Raw genomic sequence first — 25633 nt, forward strand, 5'->3', positions numbered from 1 at the left:
AAACATGCATCATAACTGCAGGTGACTGTACCTTAGTTTTGTATGTGAAATAATTCTTACAGGTTTTAATTCATGCCTGATAACTGAATGTGAAACACTGATATAGTTTGGACTGTTTGGGTGGGAAGAGAATTCATCTTGTGCAGAACCACAGCTTGGGGAGACCTGGAGAGATTTCCAAATGGAAACGAGCAATAAGTTAATTTTAATTCATCAAATACTACACATACGCGTTCCTGGAACATGATGTGCATAGTGGTAGTTGGGAGGGTGTTACTTTTTAAACACTTCTGTACTCAGTAGAGAGAGTTCTGAACCACTGATCCTTATTGCTTACAGAAACAAGCCTAGCAAGGGATGAAGTTGGGATTTCTTCCAGTATGGATTTAAATGCTGGGAAAGCTCCTCAGGTTTCTTCTCTCAATGAGTTCTGCATGTTATTTGGATTCTTCATCCATTCATTACCTCAGTATCCCATCTTCTCAGCTGCTCTACAAACAAGGTTCCTTTTTACCTCTCAGAAGTCTTCTGCCATACCTTCAGGGGAAAGTGATCTGTGTGGTCTTTTGGGTGTGGGTTTGGATTGTTTTTTTGTTTGTTTTTGAGCCAAAATGTTCAAACACGTTAAGGTATTAAACAGTATTTTACCACGAGGAACACATTTTTATAATGAGTAGCTGAATGCGTGTTATTGCCTTGCACGTTTCTAAAGACAATTTGAAATGAGGAGTTAGCAGAAGCCATTTTAATTTTCTTGGTTTTCTTGTTGAGGTGTATAACATGAAGTATTTTGAAGGTTTGTCCTTTTAAGCTGGAGAGATCCAGTGTTGAGTAATAATACATTTTGTAGGTTCATTGAGAGGGTTTTAATAGTTACTGCTGTAGTTACACAAAGCTGCAGAAGAAGGCTGCTTCTCAAAAGCTATATTAACAGCATGTATAGTAAGCAGGGAGTCCTGGTATGTAAAGTAGGGAACGGGTTGAGTACATTATGATTTTGTGCTTCAGGTTACTATTTAAGCAATATATTCTTGAGAAGGTGAGAATACGGGTATTTTGTTGTTCTTATGAAGCAGGAGATGTGCTTGATAGTTCAATGCTCCTTTCAAGAAACAACTGCCACTACTCAACGGTGCTGGAATTGATTTTGCTAAGCCTAAGCAGCTCAGTGAGACACATGTATCAAAATGCTGGTATCTGATACATTTCTGAGAATGAAGTTTTCTAAGAGCTAGATACTCCAACCAATATTCTACTAGTGTAGTAGTATAATATAACAGTATGCTATTAGCACAGTGTTGCAGAAGGACTCTTGTTGTTGGTTTTTGTGTTTTTTGTTTTTTTTTTTACGTTTTATTTTCAGCAATTTAGTTACATTTCAAAGTTCTACCCTCTCACGCAGGAATGTTTTTACAATAGTAGATAAAACTGTGTATTCTCTTAGCGTGATGGTTTCAGAGTTATGGATAAGGTGGAGATCATGAGTGAAATTTCCTTCTCTTCCAAGACTACTATTTCAAATAGTGGAAACTGAATATATATTTCAGTATGCCATAAATATTTAAAGACTGAATTTGGTGAAACAGTTTTGGGGTTCTGGGAATTAAGTGCAGATAATATGTGACTAGAATGTCATTAAAATGTTTTGTTTCCTTTCCCCATAGTGATGAGTAGAGATGAAAAAATACCCCGATCTCACTTCACTCAAGGAAAATGAGTGATCCAGAAGAGCAAAAACTAATGAAGTTGAGATACTTTATATGAGTTGTCAATAAACCACATGTAGTGCTTGCATGAAGTGGCACACCCTGCATTTAAATAGAAATTTAGAATATATATACAGAGTTGGTTTTTTACAGTGCTTTTATACTATGTGCACTGTCTCTATACCATTTATGTGCCTCCATTTTCTTCAGTCTTGATGGAGAGAGAAGCTGGAAGTCTCTGGGAATGTGTTGTTTTCCACAATGTTCTACTCCAAGTCATTGTCAGAGCAGGTGGATTGTTTGTGAACACTAAGCTGAAATGTGACCTTGCATAGAATGTAAGCTTCTTCAAATCTATGTTTCTTTACTCGACTGGGTTTCTTTGTTCTTGGAACAATTTCATTTTAAGTATTCAAAAGAAACTTGAAAGTATTTTTTTTCTGTAGAGGTATTAGCTTAAAAAAAAAGCTCTACTCAAATTAATTTCCAAGGCCAGTAAATATACAAATTGATTTTTCCATCACCATTTGTTCATAAGGAAAGTAAAGTTCTTGAGGTTAAACCCCGGGTATGATTCTAAGATCCAGATTTAGCTGCTGATTTTGTAACAATTACTGTTGTACAACAAGACAAACTTGTTCATTTCATGTGTGTCCCAGATCTTTGAAACGGGCTTCCCTGCTCAAAAAAAGTGTTTCTGGGACCACAGGCATTTATGATGCCATCAAGTGCTGTGGCAATGGTATATATATTTCACATCCAGATATCTGTGTTTTATAAGATATAACGTTGCTCATTTTACTTTTTTTCCCCCAATCTGTTACACAGAAAACCTGTGCTTTACACAAACCTTGTTAGGGCTGTTTTTACTGTGGAGACAATATTTTAATATGTTGCAAAATGTGGGACATTGAAACCATAAGATTGTATCTCCAAGACTCAAAGTATTAGGTTACAAGTTCCAGGGTTTTCTCGAAATACGCCGCTGTGTTTCTAAACCTTTTTGTAGTAGGAAGGCAGTAATTCCCTTTCCTTGCAACTGAACACCATATCCAAAGAATTTTGCTTAGTTCTGGTTAGAGAACAAATGATGCGTATTCTGATTTAACTGGAAGAAGTGAGAGTGAATTAGTGTTGCTTCTCTTCCTTTCATTTATTAGATTTTTAAAAATACTTGTTTGAAACAAAGGTATATATTTTTTGCATGAAACATAATTCAGTATAAAACTTGATCTGCACTTTTATACTAACATCCTAAATCAAGAGAACTATGTTTTAATATTCTTCCACTTATTTGTGCAATCTTCTACCCAGTGAAACCTTACATTCTGTACAGAACCTTTCGATGCTATCATAAAAATATAATCAAAACTGTACAGTGTTATCATCAAGTTTTTAATGTACTTATATATGTTATGTATTTGTAGTTCAGTAGTTAGTTACTAAAATATAATTCCCAGAGATTTAATAATATTTTTAACAATAGCTTCATCCTTACAAAAGCTGTTGGAAATGGAATTTAATTTTAATTTTTTGTTAGCGTTGTTTGTCTTTGCATGAATGATAGTACTTACATTTGTTGCTTCAGTTCTGCAGAAGGGTGCCTAGCTTTTACTTGCCAAACAAAGTGAAGTGTCGCTCAATCTGGTGTGAAGTTTTCAACTTTGTCCTTTGGAAGCCAGCTATAATAAACTCCATGAACATTTATCTTTGAATTAAGTTCAAAGGTGATTAGAAGCCATGTTCGTAAATCCCACACCTGCAAGTGTGGGATTTACATCCTGAAGAAAATATCTGATACATATTTTGTTATTGAAGTTATGTTAAATGTGTAACACATAACAAAGATCAGAGCACTGCTAAACAGCCTTTTAACAGCTTAAAACCTAGAAGAGTGATTGTTGAGACTAAGCTACGCAATAAGCATTGCCCACAGTAACTCGAAAACTGTAGATGTAGATTAAATAGAACAGCTACGATGGGCTGCAACAATTTTAGTATCTCCATATAAAGACCTGAGAATCCACATGAAAAGTCAGAGCTGTTTTGATATCTTTTAACAAATACAGTTATATTGTATAGATTTCAAGGTGTGGGTGTCTTAGTTTCCTCTCCAATGCAAACTTGCTGACCTATGTAATTTTGAGTGCCAGAGTATTTGGCTTTTCCATTTTTAGGTGAACTACTTACATCTTTTCAGGGTCAAAAAGAGACTGCTAGTCTTTCTAAACCCATAGTTTGTGTTTGTCTTATGTTCCATGGCTGGTAAGCAACATTCTGACTCTTCTGATCAGCTTTTAATCTTGCCAGTATAAAAATTCTGTCCTGATTTTGTACAATGCTTTATATTGGGGTTCTACCTAATATTAATGTCTTCTGTAGTCCTTCCCTCTCACCAATACACATTTCTTTGTCTACTCTTTCTCATCAGTCTATCCTAATCTGTAGCAAATTGGGAATGAAAAGCTCGTCCCCTTTTTTCCTCTCCAGGCTTCTATGAACTTGTGATGTTTCAGTTGCCTGGTATTCTATTTTCTCCACCTTCTCCTCCTATGGTTAAACCCACAAGGGCCCCAGGAAAGGTCCCCAGTCATCAGTTCTAAGCATTGTAAGATCCAGGGGAATGGATGAGAGAGAACATTGGTGCTGGGGATGGGGCACCATCAATTGGTGCTACTGAGAGAAGAGCACTGGGGATGAATCATGTGTGATTTCATCCCAGTGGGTACACAGGGCAGGTAATCTGCCAGAGAACTCATAGCAGAGGCAGCTGGTGTGTCAGATTATAGCAGAGGCTGTCTGACTATCAGGTCACATAGCTAGAGTGGGGGGCAAAGCGTTGGATTGCAACTGGAGGATGTCAGCTACCATGACTTCTTTCTTTGTGGGACATTGCTGGTTAACGCGGCCCTGGTTGCAGTGCACTTTGTGCTCTACTTCCCAGCCTCCTGTAGATATGTGCTGCCTCGTCGGTCAGGCTAGGCACAGGTATCTGGCAGATCTGCATTGGGGAGCAGGAGAGAGGGGAACTACGCTGCAAGTAAGACATGGCTCAGGCTCCCAAAAAGAAAAAGCAAAACAAGTTATGTGCAACTCATGCTCACGACTGAAAGAAGGGCAGGCCTATTCAGAAGTTCAGGGTAATCCTCTGAAGCATTTGAAGTAAAATCTACTTCTAAAGCAAACCACTCTGTAGGATCATATTTACAGCCCGACCTTATACCTATATAACCTGTGTACCATTTCCTGCATAACTACTTCAAAGTATAATATGTATCTGAGAAAACATTTGTAACTCCACTGGGGGGTAAGTTGCTAAGAAACAGAAGGTATTTCTTAAAAAGCAAGATGCACCACCCACTTAGATTTGAAGCATTTCTCTCTGACAAATGGTGTGGTAATGACACATGCAATTTATAATCCAGCTTAAAATCTTATGGTCGTGATAACTTACAAATTCATCCATAATCCAGAAAACAAAGAAATACCTATGTGATAGATAGATAGATAAATTATGATGTGAGCAGAACCACAGTTTCTTTGTATTCAAAACATCAGTCTAGCTATGAGGATTTGGTTAATTATTAAACGTATGCATGTAATCAGGACACCTGACTTTGCAGTTTGTTAGCAGGCTGAGTATAGTGTACTTCTGCTTAAGCAGGTGAGAGAAGGGAAATGGGATTTATTTACAACTTTCCATTTGGAGAAGAAAAATAATGTAGAATATTCTTGTGCTCTGCACATTAGTGCATCCACAGTTTCTAGACTTACTCAAAAATGTCAAGGATAGTGGATCCCAGAATTTTCCTGCTAGTACTTTCATTTTTAACAAGCCTACGGAGTACAAAGGTACTTTCAGAATGGAAGAAATGTGGTGATTGGGAATGTGAGAGTAAGTAACTCCTTTTTTTTTTTTTTTTCCTAAAGCTGTCAGTGTATATATTTAATTATTGCAAACCATTATGTTGAAATTAAATGAAGCACCAAATGAAAATGAGTAGCCATAGAAAATCTCTGTTGTCAATATGCTAAGTTTATGAATAATTGGCTTAAAATTTTCAAACAAAAAAAAAACAGGAATATTCCTGAAAAACTTACTGGACTGTGTTGTGTAAGAACAGAAAGATCGAAGTTCAGTCAAAACAAAACAAAGTTCCTGAATAGTTCATTTTTCTCAGGTTTCCACAAGGCAGTCAATATAAAGCAACTTTAAAATATTTTTTGCTGGTTCTGGGCATATATACATATACACATACAGGCAATATATACTTAAAAAAGAAAAAGGTGGGCTATATAGCAAGAAAGAACGTATATCTTCATTTCACTGCCTGTTCTGCAAAACTGTATTTTTCTATTCTAAGCAAACTGTTCGGAGTTTCTTGTTTGTTTGCTTGTTTTATAATCCTTTCTATGTGGCACACAGATCCTTCATCCTTATGTCTTTAAGATGAAGTAATGGAGCTGGTAATGGAGCTCCTGAGGATTAAATAGCTTTGCAGGAGGCAGTCAGCAAGCCACTGAATCACCAGTGGACAGCAATAGGTAATGTGCAGGCATTTTCATACTAAATGCTTAGACCTCCTCTGCTGACAGCCTGATTTTCCTGGGGAGCCATTCTGACTTTCCCAGCTTCTGGGTGCTCAGAGATATCAGTCTGTGTAGGGAATGGGCTCCAAACTGACTAGAGCACACAATAGTTGAATTTGCTAATTCTTGACTTGCATTTCAGCCTTGAAAGCTTGGATGATAAGTGCTAAAAACAATGCTGGTATTGGACAGGAGCTTTTCACCTTTGTGTCTGCGTGAAGTAGCAGAAAAAAACCAGGAAAGGGTTCTTTTTTCCATTCTGAATTTTCAGTAACTTTCCACTTGGTGATGGAGTGGTATCATCGTATCGTAACATTTTAATATATGATTACATGTCAGGGTTTTTCGATAGCCTATCTGACTTCAGATGAAGTGGCTACCATACTTATGTGCTCCTTTCTTCCTACACATCATTCCAGCGGCAATGAGCAGAGTTCAAGCCATCACAGATTATTTGGGACCTGACTGCCGGTATCTGAGCTTCAAAGCAGGGGAGGAGATAATTGTGTATTCCAAACTTTCCAGGAAAAATGAAAATTTGTGGATAGGAAGTGTAAGTATTTAAATTTGATAGACTTCCCACATAAATAATTTAGATACTATAATAATAACAACAGCAGCCTGCTTCCTTCTAGGGATTTTCCACCTCTTTTGCAATGTTAACTAGCCATGGGTCAACATCGTATTTGTGAGATGGTTCATTGTTTTTATCTTTCTGTAAGAGGAAAAATCAAATCTATCAATTCTTTATTGAGAATGAAAGCCCAGATCAGAATCCAACTTTTCTGACTTCTCCTCCAATCATTTGGTTGCAATGATTGCATCCAGTTCCCTTAAGAACATTCTGGTCTGTCGGGTCAGGTCCGCTGGTAATGAGTTTTTATGGTTACTTAGTTGACAATCCAGTGTTGGGACCTGATGTTACAGCTCAGTGCTCAGAGAAAGTTCCCAGAGAAGTTATCACATATATTTAATGGTTTGGAACAACTGACAGTGTAGTTAGAGCAACTATTATTTATGTTACAGCTAAAAGCAGTGGATGGGCAGATCCAATTCCAAATGCTAGTAAAACTGAGCTGGAAGGGAGCTTAAAGCCCACCCAGTCCCAGCCCCTGCCATGCACAGAGCTGCCCAGGGCCCCATTCAACCTGGCTTTCAGTGCCTCCAGGGATGGGGCACCCACAGCTTCTCTGGGCAGCTGTGCCAGTGCCTCACCACCATCTCAGTAAAGAATTTCCCCCTAACATCTAATCTAAATTTCCCTTCTTTTCATTTAAAACTGTTCCCATTGTCCTACGGCTATCATGCTGTGAAATATACTTCTTGCTTCCTGAATTGGCAAACGGAACAATTCTGTGAAGGAGAAACAAAAAATAAAGCTTTCTTTTTCTTTTCTTTTCTAGCACATATGCAGGCAACCAATATAATAATCGTTGAAGTTTAAATGCTTAAATGTGTTAAATGCTTAATATGTCTTACAGAAAGGAAAAGATTTTGGATATTTCCCAAAAGATGCTGTGAAGGTTGAGGAAGTTTTAATTGCAGAAGAAATTGAAGTGCTCACTAAGGTAAACCAAAATCCCCAGATTGTCCAGTTTACACCACATGAAAAATCTAAAAACAAGTTAGAAATTCACGTTTCAATGCAGATTTTATTTCAGATAATTCAAGACAAAGTTCTTTTGTTATTGCTCCATTTGTGTATTTATTGTATTTTAAGATAATTTTTTATCTGATAAATAATATAGAACCGCTAGGAAAAATTCAGTTACTTACAGTCCTTTGTATAAAGTTATAGACACACAGAGGAAGAGAATAAAGGTACATTGCTGTGTTACACAATGCTGTAGAAAATTATATATGAAAATAGTTTAGAAGTTTATATTTTTCTTTTAGGAAACTGATTTCCTTTGTCTTGATGGAGACGAGTATGTTTTTGAAAGCGAAGATAGTGCATTACATCATCAGAACAAAGAAAGTGAACATTCATCACCTGATGCAGAATCAGAGCTGCAAGAAAATGAACTCTTAAATCAGACAGAAGACTTTTTCCCAAATGAAGAAACAATTGAATCAGTTTTTGAAAATGGCTCCAAAGAATCTCAGAGTCAGGAGTCTGCAAACAAAGAATTGGTTAGTGAAAATGAGAACAGAAATGAAGATGCTGAACAGTCAGAACTCCCAAACAGTCTCCCATTGGAACCCATTCCAACTCAGTCTAGTTGGGTGGTTTCTGATATTGCAGGGTGGTTCACCACAAGAAGTGAAAATGATGAAGAGACCTTAAAAGCCATTACTGAACCGTCAGAAGAAAATAGTTACCAAGGCAGAAAAATAGCAGTAACTACTGACAATGACTTAGAGGAGCCACATGACAAGGAGGAACAAGAGCCCACTGCATCTGGTTGGCTTCAGGGTGGACTGAAGGATTTTCTGTATTTTGGTAAAGAGAACGTGAATGTTGGTTTGGTACCAGAAAATGATGTACAAGTCCATGAAGTTTCTAGGGTGGATACTCACTCCTACGATGAACATGACACAGCAATCACAGAGTTATCGACAGAAAAAGAACAAAATAGTGAGAGTCGAGAATCCACATCAAATTGGTTTAGTTTGGGTTTAAGCAATGTTCTAAATTTTGGGCAGGCTGAGAAAAATACAGATGCTATGGAAGACCATGAAAGCAAAGAAAGAGAAGACGAAGCAAGTAAGAATGAAGAAATACAGACTTTAAACCAGCAAGAATCAGACACAGACAAAGAATCAAATGAGACAGTCAAAGGAGTGTTAGATGAAGCAGATGAGAGTTATGCACCAGAAGTAACAGATTCAAACAGCAACATGCCAAATGCTGGGGAGATGACAGCAAATCCTAATGATACCAAAAATACCTCAAGCAGCACAGGATTATCTCTTGATAAACTCATATGTGATGGAGAAGATCCAGTTGATCCCTGTAGTTCAGAACAAGATGTGGTATCAGTAAGTCAACTGCTAAAAAACACTGAAGATAGAGATCCAGAGTCAGAAAGGAACTACGGCCAGCCAGGTTGGTATGAAAACATCTGAAAGAGTTTTATTAATTATGTAGACAGATATGATAAACCAATTGAATCAGGTCAAATTTCTTCTCCCATCTCAGTACTGTGAGAGACTCTCGGACACAAAAAATATAGAAGAAATGCCTGACATATCAGAAGAACAGAACCAGTTCTTCCCTTTAGGATTTCTGCAGATCTTATGATGTTTCAGTTTCCAGTAGCTAAGGGAGAGAAAGTGTGGAGTTTACAGGAGGATGTGTTTAGTTGTTCCAGTGTTGAAGAATGTGTTTCTAAAAGTAGTGAAATTTAGGAAAGCACCAACATAAGAAGTTATTATGATGACCTTATCTCCAAAGATTCTCTATATTTACCTTCAAAATTAAGTTTTGAAAATACAGAGTGTTTACAGGCATGAGATTTTTCTCAAGTGAAACACCACTCGCTTTCAAAAGAGGAACGAAGTGAAGGAGAACAGTATATGTGAATGAAGAAATGTGCACTTTAAATCAACTGGAAACTACTGCAGGGAAAATAAAAAACAGAAGCAGTTGAAACAGTGCAAAATGAACAAAATAACCTCAATGCTTACATTCACAAACCTGTAAATTCAGAAAATAAATTACACACTTGTGGGGACCACCTAGGTGTCAAGATTATCCCATGTGAGAGTGACACCAGTCTCACTCTGGAAATGCTGTGTGATAAATGCACAGATTCACCGAACCCATTTCATTATGTAACAACAATTTTATTTATAAATGTTAAGCTGAGAGCAGCTCTGTGAGGGAAACAAACTTGTACAGCTGCACCGATGTGAAAGGCTTCACTGTGAAATCACAGGCTGCTTGTGGAAGCTATTGGGTTATTTGTGATGGAGACCTTTGGCCACTCGTGTCCCTGGAGCTTAGAATTAAAAAATAATTTTGTTGTGGATTCTATGTTTTTCTACATGGTTAGGCAAAGTGTGGAATTTTGTTTTGTTTTGTTTTTTAAAGTGTATTTTGAAATGCTTTTTATTATACGTATATTTATATATTATTATTATATGTTTGTTATTTTGTAGTTTCCTAAAAGATCTGCTGATCTTTAATCTTACACGGCATCTTTAATTGTTGAGGAGAAGAAAGAAAATAAAATCAAAACCTCGGTTAGATATTCATATCTTGTAATAAAATAAAAATTGTGTGAGAACAGTTGTTCAATCCTTTGATAATAAACACCATTTCCTTTCACAATTATCTGCAGGAGTAGGTAGTAAAAGAAGGCTGCTGGAAGAAAAGCCGGAGGATAAATATGAAATGGATGCACCTATTGACAGGGAGCAACGTTCAGAAGAAACAGTGATCCCTTCAGTAAATTCTGAAGAAAAAATGCCAAGCTTAGCAGCTGATTTTCAACATGATGGTGAAAAGCCTTTCTCAGATAACATTTTCCAAATTCAGAACTACATTCCAGATAATGGTACGTACAAAATTTCCTAATTTGAAATGGCCAAAAAAAAAAAAGTTGGAATTATATTAAATATACCATAGTAACATAAATTTTCTTTTCTTTCTTTTTTTTTTTTTTTTTTTTTTTTTCCTTACAAACAAACCAGATGTAGGCTGGATAAATCAGATACTTCTGTGCCTGAGTGCTTTTGAGATGGGGGAACTGGTAAAGTCTGTTTTTTCAGCAATTACGAGTCCTGTCAAAGAGGTAAGAGTTGCTCCTCGCTTCCATGAGTATCTGTTGCTAAGATGCTAGCGATTGGTCATCAGTGGTGTTCACCAGGGATCAGTACTGGAGCAGACCCTGTTTGGTATCTTTATTGATGGTTTGGATGAGGGGATTGAGTGCAGCTTTAGTAAATTTGCAGATTACACCAAGCTGGGAGGAAGTGTCGATCTGACTGAGAGTAGGAAGGAAGTCCAGTTACCTATAGCAGGAACTGGACAGACTGAATCAATGTGCTGAGGCCAACTATTGCAAGCTTTGACAGGACCGAATGTCAGGTCCTGCACTTTGGTCACAACAACTCCAGGCAGCGCTACAGGCTTGGGGCAGAGTGGCTGGAAAGCTGTGCTGAGGAAAAGGATCTGGGGGTGTTAGTTGACTGCCATGAACATGAGCCAGCAGTGTGCCCAGGTAGCCAAGGTGGCCAATGGCATCCTGGCTTGTATCAGAAATAGTGTGGTCAGCAGGACCAGGGAGGTGATCGTCCTCCTGTACTCTGTTCTGAGTTGTGCACTTTGAGCACTGCGTTCAGTTTTGGGCCTCTTGCTACAAGAAAGTCACTGAGATTCTGAAGTGTGTCTAGAGAAGGCCAATGAGGCTGGTGAGGGGTCTGGAGCACAAGCCTTATAAGGAGCACTTGAGGGAACTAGGCCTGTTTGGTCTGGAGGAGGCTCTGGAAGCCTTATAGCTCTCTACAACTCCCTGAAAGGAAGCTGTGAAGAGGCGGGGGCCGGCCTCTTCCATTGAGGAACAGTGACAGGATGAGAGCGAATGACCTCAAGCTGTGCTAGGGAAGGCTGAGGTTGGGTGTTAGGAAAAACTTACCCGAAAGAATGTTCAGGCATGCACTGGAACGGGCTGCCCAGGGAGGTGGTGGAATCACCATCCCTGGAGGTGTTGAAGTGTAGATGCAGCATCGAGGGACGTGGTTAGTAGTGGCGATGGAGGGTGGCTGGCCTAGCTGATTGTAAAGGTCTTTTCTCCAGAATCGTTCGCAGCGACAGCAGCTTCTGCCCAAAGATTCACGGCAGCCCCAGTGCGGGCGGTTTTTACGAGACAGGCAGGTGTTCCCGAGGCCCAGCCCCCCGCGGCGCCACACGCCTCCCTCTGGCCGGGCCGCGCCTCACGGCGGGGAGAGCCGCCACCTGTCGTGCCTGGGCACGAGTCACAAGTGTGACGGCAGGCCCGCCTCTGCGCGGGGCAAGGTCTGTCTCAGGAGCCAGGCCGGCCGCTGGCGTATCTGTTCGCGTACGGCTCCGCCGTGACACGGAGGCGAATGGAAACGGCGGAGGTAAGCGTCCGCGAAGTAGTTTTGTAGCCGGTGAGCGCACGTCGGTGTCGGAAGAGCCGCTCCTCCGGGCGCCGGCTGTTCACGAGGGCGGCCTGCCGGGCTCGCCCAGCCGTCGTGCCCCGCTGCCGGCTGGGCGGCGCGCCGAGGCCCGGAGCCCGCTGCCGCCGTCCCGCTCTCTCCCCTCCGCCGCAGCGGGATCTCCCTCTTCCCGGCGGCGGCGTCCCCCTTCGCGTCTCAGTGGTTCGGCCCGCCGCGCTCCCCCTTACCGCCGGCAGCAGTGGTACGGCCGGTTGCCCGGCGAGGGGCCGGAAGGGGGCCGCGCATGGCCGTGCCGGCGCCGCGGCAAGATGGCTGCCGGCGGCCGAGAGGATGCGACGGGCGCCGCCGACGCCGGCCTCTGGCTGGGGCTGCGGGACGCGGCGCAGCGCTGCCGCCGGTGGGCCGTCGAGGCGACCCGCAGGGTGAGTGTGGAGCCCCTCTGAAGCCCTTTGGGGTTTGTGGTGAGAACCGAGCTCTGGGGAAAGCCGGCCCGCACCGTAGCGGAGGCTCGGGGCTCCGCAGGGGAGCCCGCGGCGTAGGGCCGTGCTGTGCTCCCGAGGAGCGGCGAGGCCCGGCCGCTCGCTGTGCCGCCCGGAGGGATCGTTACACGCTGCCCGCCCCTTCAGGGTGGGAGAGGTGCCGAAAAGCCGGAACGGGGCAGAGAGCCCGCCCCAGCTTGTGCCCTGCTGAGGTAGTGGTGGTTTTAAAGCTTGATTAAAGAATTAGAGATTGAGGTTTGCTGTATGGCAACAGGTTATTCAAGACACGTTGCGGTTACTGCACGCATTGAGTTGTGACTGTCACACACAGCAGGAGCAGTTCTCAGAGCTTTGTCTGGTCCTTATCAGATCTTGGATCCTTTTTTTTTTTTTTTTTCCATTTGGTAAACGTGTAATGCAAAACAGGCTCCTGTTAACCACCATCTTGAAGTCTCAGAAAAGCTAGATGTACAGCCCTGTGCCCCCTGCCTTACATATTGACTTAGATTACTTCTTGTGTCTGTTTCTGTTGAAAATATTTACCTCCTCAGTTCAATCTTTCAATTTTATTTTTCAGGCTGTGGCATCACTGCCTGAAGACATGAGACCAGGACCTGATCTCTATGGTTTCCCTTGGGAACTAGTGATTGCTGTCAGCATCGCTGGAGCCTTTACAATTTTCCTGTTCCTATATAGAAGTTATCAGTCAGTAAGTGTTCAACTGGCATGCAGATATACAGACTACATTGGCAGTTTCTAACAATTCAAATTGTTACTCTGCAAGGCGCATAATACTTCAATCACAGTAGTTTAAAACTCTGCATTTAGACTCTCTTTAAAAAAAAAAGGAGAATAGCTGGGAAGTAGCTCGCTTTGTCAAGACAGGAGGTTGTTTTTACTTAGTTGCTTTAGAAAAAATCTGGATGAATCCCCATCAAGGGACGCATTTAAAAAAAAAACTTTGACCATTGACCTTGATGCTACGTGTCAGAGTACTGAACTGATTTTATCTTGAGCTGTTTGTGAGTGGTGAGCTGAGGAAATGTAGTACTGAAACCTCTTAACACAAACATCAGATGATATTTTTGAGGTTTGGGTTGCCTTCGGTTGTTATTACTCAGATCCTCACCCATGCAAATCTTCCTACCAACCTCTCCCTACTAAAGAGATGAATTTGTTATCTGTAATCCAGTATTCTTCAAGTTTTGTTCGTACTTAGGTAATCAGAGTGTGATTTTTGGTGCTAGGTGTGATGACACTTGTCTTTGAAGATAGGCTGTGTGGCATCTTTATTTTTCAAATAAGAGCACTTGCGTTTGTATTAAAGGTTCTGTTATCTCATTACACCTGGAAAAATACCACCTATTCTGCAGCAGCAATTGAGGTTGTCTGGAAGAGGAATCCTTATTTGTATAAGCTAATATATCTCTAATTTTTTATCATTCCTTTAGTGTTTTTTTGCTTTGTTTCTATTTGCAATTTTTTTTACTGTATTCCATTCCCGTCAATGGATATAAAATGTAAATTTCAACTTAAACTGGAGTCAAATAACAATTCTAGTATTGTTTTCTTCTTACATGCCATCCAGTATCAACCCTTTTAGGGATTGAGAGGACAGATGTGCTTATGAGTTTGTTCCATTTTTCTTGCTTAGACTCCTTGACTTGGAATGAGAAGGTTACAGGGAAATTCAAAGAGAAATTCATTCTCCTTAGATGTCAGAGACATGTTCCAGGCACATCTGTGAGAGAAATGTCATGTTGCAACATTTTGGTGGGCTCATTCAACCTCTTCATCTCTTGTCCAGGCTGTTAGTAGCATTTTATCCTTGCTGTTTGTTCGATTTTGGTTCTATGGCATTAGTCCTCGCGTGGCAGCCTCTGATTTGGTCCTTCCCACAGGGGGAAGTGGGCAGGATGCCCATCAAGTAGTGCCCTTACTGCAGCTCTGACTGTTATGTATTACAGCATGCGGTTTCTTGCTCTTTCACAGGAAGTCTGAGCTGGCATGTAGAGTAACTATCCTTTGTCCTTCCTCTCTTCTTCTGGCCGTTACCACTTTGCATTGGCAGTGTGTGTTACTGGGCTGCAGCCTTTATTTGTGTTCCTTTCTTCAGTTCAGTGGGCGACCTGATTGTTACCACAGACAGTAGTTTTCAGATACTATGTAAGAGCAAATTAATCAGACGTTTTCAAGGTTGTTCTTTTTTCTTTTTCTTTCAGGTTAGAAGTCGACTTTATGTAGGTAAGCTTATTTTTCGTAGTTTGATGCATAACTTTCATAAACCTTCTTTTTGCTACTTTCTATTGTGTGAATGTTGCAACATCTAGCTGTCTGTTTATTTTAGGAAGGGAAAAACAGCTTGCCGATAAAATTGCTGAACTAGTTGAAGAGAAGTGCAAAATTCTTGAGAAACTCAGCCTTAGCAAAAAAGAGGTAACCTAACAACCTTCCAATTCAGTGCCTTATTGGTATCTCACACTGTAATCAAAATTTGTGTTTGACTAGAATTTTATTTATTCTATATATAATAATATATATATTATATAATATATATATATAAATAGATATATAAATATATCTATTTATTTGTTCTATAGGCAATTTTTTATATAAGTTCCGAATTTTTTTTTCAGTTGGAAGATTTAGAATTGTCTCTAAAGGATGACAACATTATGAAAGAATCAGATGCGTCTCTTTTTGAGGTAAAAAAAAAAAAAAAAAGGAAAAAAGATGTAATTATCATTTGATACTAGAGCCAATGGCATGTTAGACAATAATTAATTGGTTAAACAGGAGAGATAGGGCACTGCAGGAAGTATGTTCTCATGTTCTATTTACTTCAGATGCGTTTTATAGCCTATTGGAACGTTTTAAAATTACCAGGACTTTTAAAGAAAAGGCATGCATAAGTTCAGAATAGCCTCGCATCGACACAGTAACAAAATCAGATGCAATCGCTGCATTTATACCCCTGTACTTAGTATATATTTGTAAAAGATTTCAAAAGAAATTGAATGAAATAACGGACTGTATATAAAACTCAAGTAACAAAAAAGCAAACAGATTTATTTTGTTCTGTACTTGAGACCCAATAGAGCTAGTTGTTAAAGGTTTTGTTAGCATGCATGAGTCTAGAGTTCATTGAGAATTATACTTGAAATGGTGATGTTAAGTGTACTTTGTCATTTTTGCATTCAAATGAAATTTAAAACGTATTCTTTTTATGTAGTTAATATCAAGTGTGTTAACTGTCAAAACAACTTGATTTAGGAAACACATGAAAAACTGAACAAATCAAACTTGGAACTCAACCAAGAAATAGAGAATCTGGAAAAGGAACTGGAAGAAGAAAAATCCAAGCAATCAGAAAATGATAAATTGGTAAGGATAGAAATGATCTTTTCTGTGTTGCTACTCATTTTAATGTTCTCAGAAAAACAGCTTGCTCTGGTTTGGAGTTAGCAACCTTCACAGTTTGAAAATTAAAGTAACTTCAGCAATTGCTTAGACTTTTCCAGTCGAATCTATTGAAGAAGCTGTATAAAAAAATAATTATTTTCAGGTGGCTGAAATTCAGGAAAGACTGGAATCTTTGGAGAAAGAAGCAAAATCTGTCCAATCCCAAGTTGCTGAGGTATGTCTTATTTTATAATTTCTGTTTTCAAAGCTTCATCATTCCTTCATTCTCAATGTAGTTATTTCTTTACAATTTTGACTAGTAGGAGGCAGAAATAATATGGTATGTAAATGAGAAGAATTGCAAAGGCTCTAATATTTCTATGTGCCGTGATTTACCAAATGTTGATTTCTTACAGTGATGGTCACTTACTGGGAAATGCAATTCCATTGTTTTTTCTCTGCTTTCTTACTCTACAATGGCACACGTTGTTGCAAGACTTCAGTCTGCAAAAGCTGTTGAAATTGTGATGAAAGGATGAGAATACAAATATAATGTACTTAGATGAATTAAGAACCAGTCCGTGGTGACTCTACTTGTTATATCTTCACATACACTTGAAACAGCACACTTTTTTTTTTTTAAATGTAGGCCAAGTCCACCCTAAAAGTATATCAGATTAATACAGAGAGACTCAAGACATCTCTTCAAGATGCCATAGATGAAAACCACCAGCTTCAGGAGAGTGAGAAGCAGGTAAGTTCTTCCCAGTTAAATTCCTTAGAGATGTTATCTTTGTACAGTGCTTTGTAAATGTGACTTCTCCAAGGAGCTCCTCGTGCACGGGTCTGTGAGTAGCCCATGAATGTTCTTGTAAATGGAATTAAGAAGAGCAGGCATACCTTTAAAATGATGATGGAAAAATTTTGTCCAAAGTAGTTCCGTGTTGATTAAAAAACAATCAAAAAATAGAAGAAACACATGTGCAGATTATTGAGGAAAATGGCACGTAGTAATGTGACACTAATAGGATTTTTGCTGAGGAAAGATGTCAGGAAGCCTGCAGCTTGGATTCTTTTTAGCAGCAAAGAGCAAATGCTTTTATTTGATAAAGCCAAGCAAATGAAGAAATGTCAGACTGTGCAAAAGGCAGGAAAGGAACTTAATGCAGTGTTGCTGTGAAGTCAGATGGGTAATGTGGTGATACAGAAAGGACTGTTACTTCTCAAGTTTTAGCTGTTTGTTTTCTTCCTTGCGACAGCCAGATCTCATCAGCATATGCAGTAGACATTCAGTGTAATGCCAAATTTTATAATGAACTTACAATTTCTAACAAAAAAGATAATATTTGTGAACATTAAATGCTACATAAACTATTTCATTTTTGTATGGATATGTACTTGTTTTCCTGTCTGACTCATCTCCTTGTTGTGTGAAATGTGTCCTGGCAGGTATCTTGAAGAGCTAGATGTACAGGCCTGTTGATTTTATTAAAGCACCTTTGATATCAAACTTGCTGGTTTTTAGGGAAGTTACTGGAAATGGTAGATTTTCTGGTAGAGAAACGTTCCAGATATGCACAGCTCTGTTGTCAGTAGAACTTAATGTTGTTCTTACTTTCAGCAAGGTTAGATGTTTCACTGTACCAATAAAAAATAAAACGGGGGGAAGAGGTGAGGAGAGTTGTGTTAGGTGCTGTGAGTGGACAAATAGCAGATGTTGATTTGATCAACAGCAGATGTTGGTTTGGTCACTGCAAGGCGAAGTTGTGTGAGAATTATCTTCCTTCAGGACTTCTTTTTCATCAAATCTGTTCGTAACTTTCTGTGGGAAGGAAGTGTCTGATCTGAGTGTTTTATTTCCAGTGTGACAACATATCTCTATGAAATTTTGTGAAGCTGTATGCAATTAAAAGTTTTAATAGAGGTTTTTGGTTTTTTTTTTCCTATTAGTAGCTTCTTGGTTTCAAATTTTCTATTTATTTCTTCTTGAGGAAAAGATTGTTCTTGTTCTTTTTCTTTCTTCCACTTAAAAATAGGACTTAAAGCATGGTAATACTGAGTGCTGAAATTTACTGTTTTAGAGACAGTAGTTTTATGTCAGGCAGACCTAGGAGAAATTCAGAAAAACAGTCGTTGGGGTGTAATCGATTTGTCAGGTTCCTAACTAAATATATATATTTTTAATTCCTTCCAGATAAAATAACCTGCGTATGGTCATTTGTTAACCACCTTATTTAGGATAAGTAACTGAAGTTTGGCACATCATAGCTGTGTTGCCATTTTTAGTAATTTCAGAAGGTCTATGTTGTATTTTGCTGTGCTTTTTAGTGAATGAAGAACCGGGAAAGTAGTTTATAGAACCCAGTAAGAAAAGAAGAGAAAGTATCTGCTTTGTTTATTTGTGTTTTCTTTTCTAAGGTTGTTTAAGTGTGTGAACTGGTTCACTGTACTGGAAGATCTCTATCCCTTTCTTTTTCTTTCTTTTTTTTTTTAAAGATGGAATTTCACTTATGCTTAAAAGGTAACAAAAACGTTATTTGTTCACAGAAATTAGAGTACTTTTTTCCTCTGTTTGCACTGATGGGTCGTCATCTGGCGCATCACAGTTTAAACACTGTAACAGATGTGCTCTCAGATTTATGACGTGTCAGGGAGAGGACTGGGCCTTCTAGTTTGAACAAGGGAACTGCTAACGAACTCCACATTCCTGTTTTTTGTTTGTATGTTTATCTGTGGGTTGGGTTTTTCTCTAGGAACATTAGAAATATTTGCTGCTTTGTTTCACTGCACATGGTTGCTTTTTTTCCTTCGCTGTTATTCTTACAAGGATTTAAGTAAGGTCGATTTATTTTCTGTTCGGCTCTATGCAGAAGCTACTCAAAGTTTAGTTTCCCTTTTAGGAGCGATGTTTAATGATAAACACAGCTGCCTGTGTATGTCTTCTGTATTGACAAAAACAGCATTTTCTTTTGTTGGTAATACCCAGTTTGCAGTATGCTATGAATTCACATGTGACTTTTACTGATTGAAAGATGCAGTTGTGTGCCAGTAGCCAAACTTCTGTAGTAAAAGCAATGGAGCAATAACATAGAATTTATTTTCAAATCTTGAGAATTTAACTGTCTTGTAGTTCTGCTTGTTTAATTCATATTGGTGGATGAGAGGTTAAAATTCTGCTTTTGAAAAGACAGTACATATAATGTGCTCAACTGATATTCATCCGTGATTTTTGGTTCTGAGAAACAATCACCCTAACCTAGTATTTCCCTTTTCAGCTTTTACAAGAAGCCGAAGGATGGGGTGAACGATTTAGTGAACTAAATGAACAAACTAAGATGTTTGAATCTTCTAAAGCAGATATAGAAGAAGTATTGAAAGATAAAGAGAGTCAAGTCAAGGTAAATTATGAAAGTCAGCTTTGAATTGGATTACTCAAACTGATGCTAACCATGAAGTTTCAAGAGAATTGAACAAATGATCCCTGTCTTAATACTCATTAAGTTGTTTTGAGTTTTTTGTTTGCTGTCCTGTAATGTCTCCTTTTTCGCTAAGCAAATAAAGTTGCTTAGCAGCATAGGTGGAGCATTGTGACAGTCTTGGAAGCCAGCAGATCTTAAAAAGGAGAAACACTTTTGATTCTTATAAATAAGTATATTTTTTCTGAGATTTGGATTGTGGGGGTTGGGGCCTTATTTGTATTCAGAAGCCTTGTGAAAAGCCTATTTATATGGGTACATGAACAGTCTTCCTAGAGCATACCATGACATGCCATATATTCTTTAATGGAAGGAGTATAATGTTGGACGTGGAGAGTCCTACACATAAAGCTCACTTGATCTACTAAGGGAACTAAACAAAAATTAGAAAACCTGGAAAAGTTTTTATTATTTGTACTTATTTTACTGTTCTTGTTTTGTGTGGGGTTTTTTCTTAGTCACTGACACAGTACTTGTTAAAGATGAAAGACTGGAGTTCAGCAGTCAGAGATGACGATGATGCTGAAGATAACCACTGGGACACTGATTTAAAGGGTGAAACAGAAAATGGAGAGCATTTAGGTATGACATTAAAAGTATTTCAATGGATATCAAACCAACAAACTGGATAACACCCAATGTTATCCATGTCAGACAAGTTATTTGATGCTTAGAAACTTCTGGAGTGATGGTAGCCTGTGCTACCATAGAGTAATGGGGGGCTATAGATACAAGTGCATTAATTGTTACAGAAAAATGAAAAGACTCGATGCCTGGTCTCTTGCAGATTGACTTAGCTTATGTTAGTATTAGGCAGTGATTATCATACGTATATAGGTGGGAGCCTTACTTTAATTTCTTCCTAAAGTTCCTCCAAGCAGTATTACTGTGGGTCCCTAGAGCTTACTTTCGACTTTCTTGTCATTCCATGGCTGTTAGTTGTTGCAGGCAGTGTACAGCACTGGGGATAAAGATGTGGATCCCCTGAAAAAGCAGCGCAGAAGGGCCTTTTCTCCTTCTGATTCATGCGTGGCTTCTCTTTTGCTAGTCCTAAGATAGCACAGAGTGCAACCCAGTAAATCTTAGAGTGCATTCACTCTTAGTCTGAGTCTGTCAGGGAGGGAAGAACACCTATTTTCTGTTTTAAAATATGCTTTGCCTATTGTGGCATTTTTTAATAAAAATAAACTGATGCCAGTAGCAGAGTAGTAAGCTCTGTCACAAATCTTTCTGTGCTTTATATGTGATACATTCTGTTCTGTCAATCAGATGATCAGCAAAAACGAACCATAAAGAAATTGATCTATGCTGCAAAGGTATGTGATTTTAAGAAATCAGTAGATGGAATGGGGAGGGGGGGAATCTAAATACAATATATGGTGGGTTTTTTTTTTAATGCTAAGGTTAATTGTAAATAGCTATCAAGTGGTATCACAAGGTTGTGCAATTTTGTCGTTTAAATATTTTTGCATACAAACAGTTTCTAACAGATTTAAGCTGTTTTTTTCATTTTGATCGTAGTTAAATGCTTGCTTAAAGACCATGGAAACAGAAAGAGATCAAATGTATTCAAAATTGTCTGATGAAAGTAAAGCTAAGGGAGAACTAACAGGTAATTAAATGACATGCTATTTCCACTAAAAACTGGATTAAGTTTAAGTTAATAGATCTACTTGATGTTTAAAATGCCTGTTTGAATTGCTTAGCTATTTTAAATATTTGATTTTGGTGGTGAAGCAATCCAAGTTGAGTAATTGATAATTGACTGGTAAAGCACCATTTCTAAATTTTATTGTACTCTTTTGCAGTATGGAAGTTACAAAATCTTAAAATATCTGGGCTAAGTGATGTTAGTAAATATAAAATCTCTTTACATAAATATTGGACGTGAAACAACAGACTTCTACTGTAACGTTTTAAAACTACCTACTAAAATTGATAGTTTAGTTGTAGTGTAAGCTGAATACTTATTAAAATCTGAAGGACTGCATTTTAGAGCATTGAAGCTGGAAGTATTTTTATGTTTTCCTTTGTTGTAGAGGTCATACTGAATTAAACTTTATTAAATGAAAATACTGCTGCTACAATTTGAAAATTCTGTAACTAATTGTTGCTTTTGTTGATGCAAGCAAGCAGAATAGCCATCACACTTTGACATTTGAATGATGGTATGCTCTGTAAAACTGTGTTTTTTCAGTGCTTAATGATCATTTACACTGACTTATGCTGATGCATTTTTCAAATGGATATTTACTCTGTCCCACAAAAGTACTTAAACTTACTTGAGGCTCTTAGGAATAGTAAGGCTTTTTAGGCTTATAGGCTGGAATAGTAAATAAAGAGCGTGACTGATTGTAATCTGGATCATAAAGTAGTTAGACAAATAATTGAGACTCAAGTTGGAATTATCCCTTCAGGTATCTTAGCAAGACTTTGTATGGGCAATCTACAAGAATATATGGTGATAAAGATTTTACTCTTCTAGTGGGGTAATGACAATAATAAAAGCTGTAAATGAAGATTTACATTGTGAGCTACAAAACAGCACTGCCTAGAGAAGCCCAACCATTGGGAGGGGTTGCAAAGGTTAGTTTGCTCAGAGCTGTGCTTTGTGTCAGGTAGAGAACATAATTGCTGGCTTCCCATCAAAAGGCCAATACTGTTTCTCAATTTGTATAATTACTGAAATGTATTAATACACGTTATTGCATACTTTATTAAGTTAATGTGGTATCAAAAGTTTTTACAGGCTTTTTACAGTCTAGACATGTTACAAATACTTTAATTTTATGACCTGTATCTAATTGCTAATATAATTATCTCTGTATTTGACAGAGCGTATAGAAAACCTCCAAAGTGAACAGGTTTCCTTACAATCTGAAAATGAACGATTGGAAAGTGAAGTTCAAAAGCTTCAGCAGAAACTTAAAGTTATGACTGAGCTTTATCAAGAAAATGAAATGAAACTACACAGGTGATGGTTCCTCCTGACTTTTATATTAAATGCTCATTGCTTGACATTCACGTGTTTTTGTTTAGGTTGAAAATGATCTACAGTTCTACTAGCCAAAAATTACTTCTTCAAGGAGAAAACATAATTCTGAAGGTAGCCAGAGAAGCAGCGCAAGTTGATTCTGTACTAGGCAGTATGCAGGGCCCATTTTAAGTGTTACTTTCAACAATAAATTGCTCTGTAGTTCATATATAGTACCTGTGTAATTGGCATCCTTGCTAGTGTAGCAAAACCCCAAAATCCACTACATTTAACATTTGATTTTAAAAGAGATGAGGGAATAGAAAGGAACCACTTAAAAATTAGCCATTTAGACATACCATGCCAAAGCTCAATAAGCATATGCTGCTTGTCAAAGACAAGAATGGCCAATATGGATTGAAGTCAGTTTAATAGCTGAGTAAAAGAGGCTATTAGTATTAACGGAACGTCTGCTAAATAGCTGCTGAAATAGCATTGAAAGGTAATGTAGGTCTGTGTACTTGGGTTTTTTTTTGGTTGTGGTTGGTTTGTTTTTTTGGGGGGAGGCTGGGGGTTATGTGCTTTTTGTTTGTTTTAAATAGAAATACTCCCTGGAGAGTAAATATTTTGCAAAAGGAGAGCTTTAGTATTTGGGAGTTTAAATCATCTTCCAGAATACTTTCAGGAATAGTGATAATGCTTCATAAAACAAAACTAATGAACTGAATACATTCATATGAATAAAATCGAGTCCTGTTTCTGCACTTTGTTTGTTGTCAGTAAAATCCTTTATCTAGATAAACATTTTCTATACATTCTAGCCAAGTAACTTTAGATTTTTTTTCTTTATATTCTGACTACAGAATTGTTGACTTAAAAACAGAATTAACCTTAGTTTGTGAATTTTCTTAAAGAAAACTGACAGTAGAAGAGAGAGAACGCCTACAAAAAGAAGAAAAGCTTTCTAAAGTAGATGAAAAAATTACTCATGCTGCTGAAGAACTAAACAGCTACAGGTAATGACAAATTTTACTCACTTGTTTGAAAGTAAACAAAAGGCAATAGAGAATACCAGAAGAAGTGAATGTATTTTCTTCCAGATAGTTTCGTCTTTGTGTGTGTGCTTGCTTGTGTGTAGTAATACATACATAACTGAGAACAGAAGACCGCTGAGAGCTTTTTGATTGGAATGTTAGTCATAATTAAATGTCAGCTGAACAGGCATCAAAATAAGAAGTTAAAATGAATGTAATATTTGGTTCTCCCATCGTTCTGAACATATTTATTGTGAAGTTTAGTATTCTATTTCTGTTTGTGTAAGCTGTAAAATAATATTACTGTTTAGAAATTCTTTCCTAAAATACTCAGGAATATTTTCTATATTTTTTTAACTGTTTTTCTCTGTTTCGTGTTACGACTGCTGTCTGTAGTTTAACTGTAGCATAATTCTTTGATCTATAATGTTCTGAGAGTGTTGATTCAAAGTGAACAGTACTGATCAGCTATGCTTTCTGAACAGTTAATTACAGTAATTCTTCTTTGGAATATGAAGTTACTGTAGGCATTCTTTAGTATTCTTACAGGAATATACAATTCACTTTTTAGCATCCTCACCATTTATCTGTGGCCCATCTGCAGAGGCTGTGCACAGGAGGCTGACAGCAAGGTGGCTTCATGCTTTTTGTGGTCTGGAAATAACCTTAGTGCAAGGAACTGTCCCTCAGAATTGACTGGTAGCCTGAAACGGCATAAGGTTCCAGCCAGTTAACAGCTGCTGCGCTGGTAAGGCTGGCTGTTAGGGCATTATGAAGAGGGATATCCTTTAAATTGGAAACATATCACAGACCACTGAAGAGTTGGGAGGAATGTTTTTAGCATCCTGCATGTACTACTTTAAGGACCGCAGGATACACAAAAATGACATCAGTGCTGTTAAATCTAGGCCTAAATAACAATACTTCCTTCTAGATACGAAATCTTAAGTACCACAGTTGTGCTTTTTATATTTAAAACTATTTTTTCTCAGCAGTTTATTGCGGCATCATAAATGCTGTTTTTGTTACAGACAGAGAGCAAAAGATCTGGAAGAAGAGCTAGAACGAACCATTCGCTCTTATCAGAATCAGGTATGTGCTTTGTGTTACCTGGCAGCTGTGCCAAGTAGGATGGATGCTACTGCAGTGAAATACCACTTCCAGTTAGGTGTTGATACTTCATCTGGCTTTTGTTTTGTTCTCTTTTAACCTCTCTTACACCATCTGTTTTGGTAGACTCAGTTTCTTAGCAGAGATCACTGTAACTTTATGAAAAAGGAGCTTTGGTGTAAGTTTGTCTCATAATTATACACATTAAATTTATGAATGAGAGCATTTACTCAGTCTTAACTTTTCTTCTTTAGATGAATAATGCTCTTCAGTAATGATGTAATAATGGTTTTTTTCCACAGATTACCTCACATGAGAAGAAAGCTCATGATAATTGGGTAAGCTTAAAACACCAAATGTTCTTAATTTTGTATCAGCTACTGTCTCTCTTTTCAGTGATTTGAATAACTTGCTTTATGAGCTCAGTGGAATTTTAAGTACTGCAGTGTTATTTGCTATTGCACTAAATCTGCTTGAATAACATGCTATCGTTTAATAAGTGTGTGACATTTTGCTAATAACACAAGCATTTGGCCTTGCTTCAGTGCCATTTTAATATTTTTCCTGGATGCACTCCACTCCTTTTATCTACAAATAGAAGACATTATGTCCTGTGAGAACAGTGTGTTCCATTGACAGCTTCCTAAGAATGGTGCTATAAATTCTGTTTTTACTTTTTTCCAAACAGAAATTGTTACAATATCCCCTGACTAATAAAATGTTCAGTTTTGCAGAATGGTCTGTATGAGATTGTCCTGTTAAAATAGCACTTCAT

The 25633-nt window shown here is 38.2% G+C and overlaps 1 protein-coding gene across 3 annotated transcripts in view; it reads left to right on the forward strand.

Annotated features, from left to right (window-relative positions):
• The first annotated feature begins 5317 nt into the window (after positions 1 to 5317).
• Positions 5318 to 25633, forward strand: part of MIA2 (MIA SH3 domain ER export factor 2) — a 28152-nt gene continuing 7836 nt past the window's right edge. The window contains exons 1-21 of one of the 3 annotated variants that reach the window (XM_048950053.1): positions 5318 to 5601; positions 6716 to 6849; positions 7778 to 7864; positions 8193 to 9345; positions 10583 to 10798; positions 10935 to 11035; positions 13440 to 13571; positions 15085 to 15106; positions 15210 to 15298; positions 15499 to 15567; positions 16136 to 16246; positions 16428 to 16499; positions 16914 to 17018; positions 19540 to 19662; positions 20199 to 20322; positions 21010 to 21056; positions 21262 to 21352; positions 22576 to 22714; positions 23629 to 23730; positions 24780 to 24840; positions 25161 to 25196. In XM_048950053.1, the coding sequence (XP_048806010.1) occupies positions 5487 to 5601; positions 6716 to 6849; positions 7778 to 7864; positions 8193 to 9345; positions 10583 to 10798; positions 10935 to 11035; positions 13440 to 13571; positions 15085 to 15106; positions 15210 to 15298; positions 15499 to 15567; positions 16136 to 16246; positions 16428 to 16499; positions 16914 to 17018; positions 19540 to 19662; positions 20199 to 20322; positions 21010 to 21056; positions 21262 to 21352; positions 22576 to 22714; positions 23629 to 23730; positions 24780 to 24840; positions 25161 to 25196 (3129 nt within the window). In that variant the 5' untranslated portion in view covers positions 5318 to 5486. Of the gene's footprint in view, positions 5602 to 6715; positions 6850 to 7777; positions 7865 to 8192; positions 9346 to 10582; positions 10799 to 10934; positions 11036 to 11084; positions 12345 to 12675; positions 12806 to 13439; positions 13572 to 15084; positions 15107 to 15209; positions 15299 to 15498; positions 15568 to 16135; positions 16247 to 16427; positions 16500 to 16913; positions 17019 to 19539; positions 19663 to 20198; positions 20323 to 21009; positions 21057 to 21261; positions 21353 to 22575; positions 22715 to 23628; positions 23731 to 24779; positions 24841 to 25160; positions 25197 to 25633 lie in introns of those variants that run through there. The other 2 variants (XM_048950056.1, XM_048950054.1) reach the window with 2 other exon arrangements.

The sequence above is a fragment of the Lagopus muta genome, chromosome 6 (assembly GCF_023343835.1).
Source record: "Lagopus muta isolate bLagMut1 chromosome 6, bLagMut1 primary, whole genome shotgun sequence".
In the NCBI taxonomy this organism is placed as follows: Eukaryota; Metazoa; Chordata; class Aves; order Galliformes; family Phasianidae; genus Lagopus; species Lagopus muta.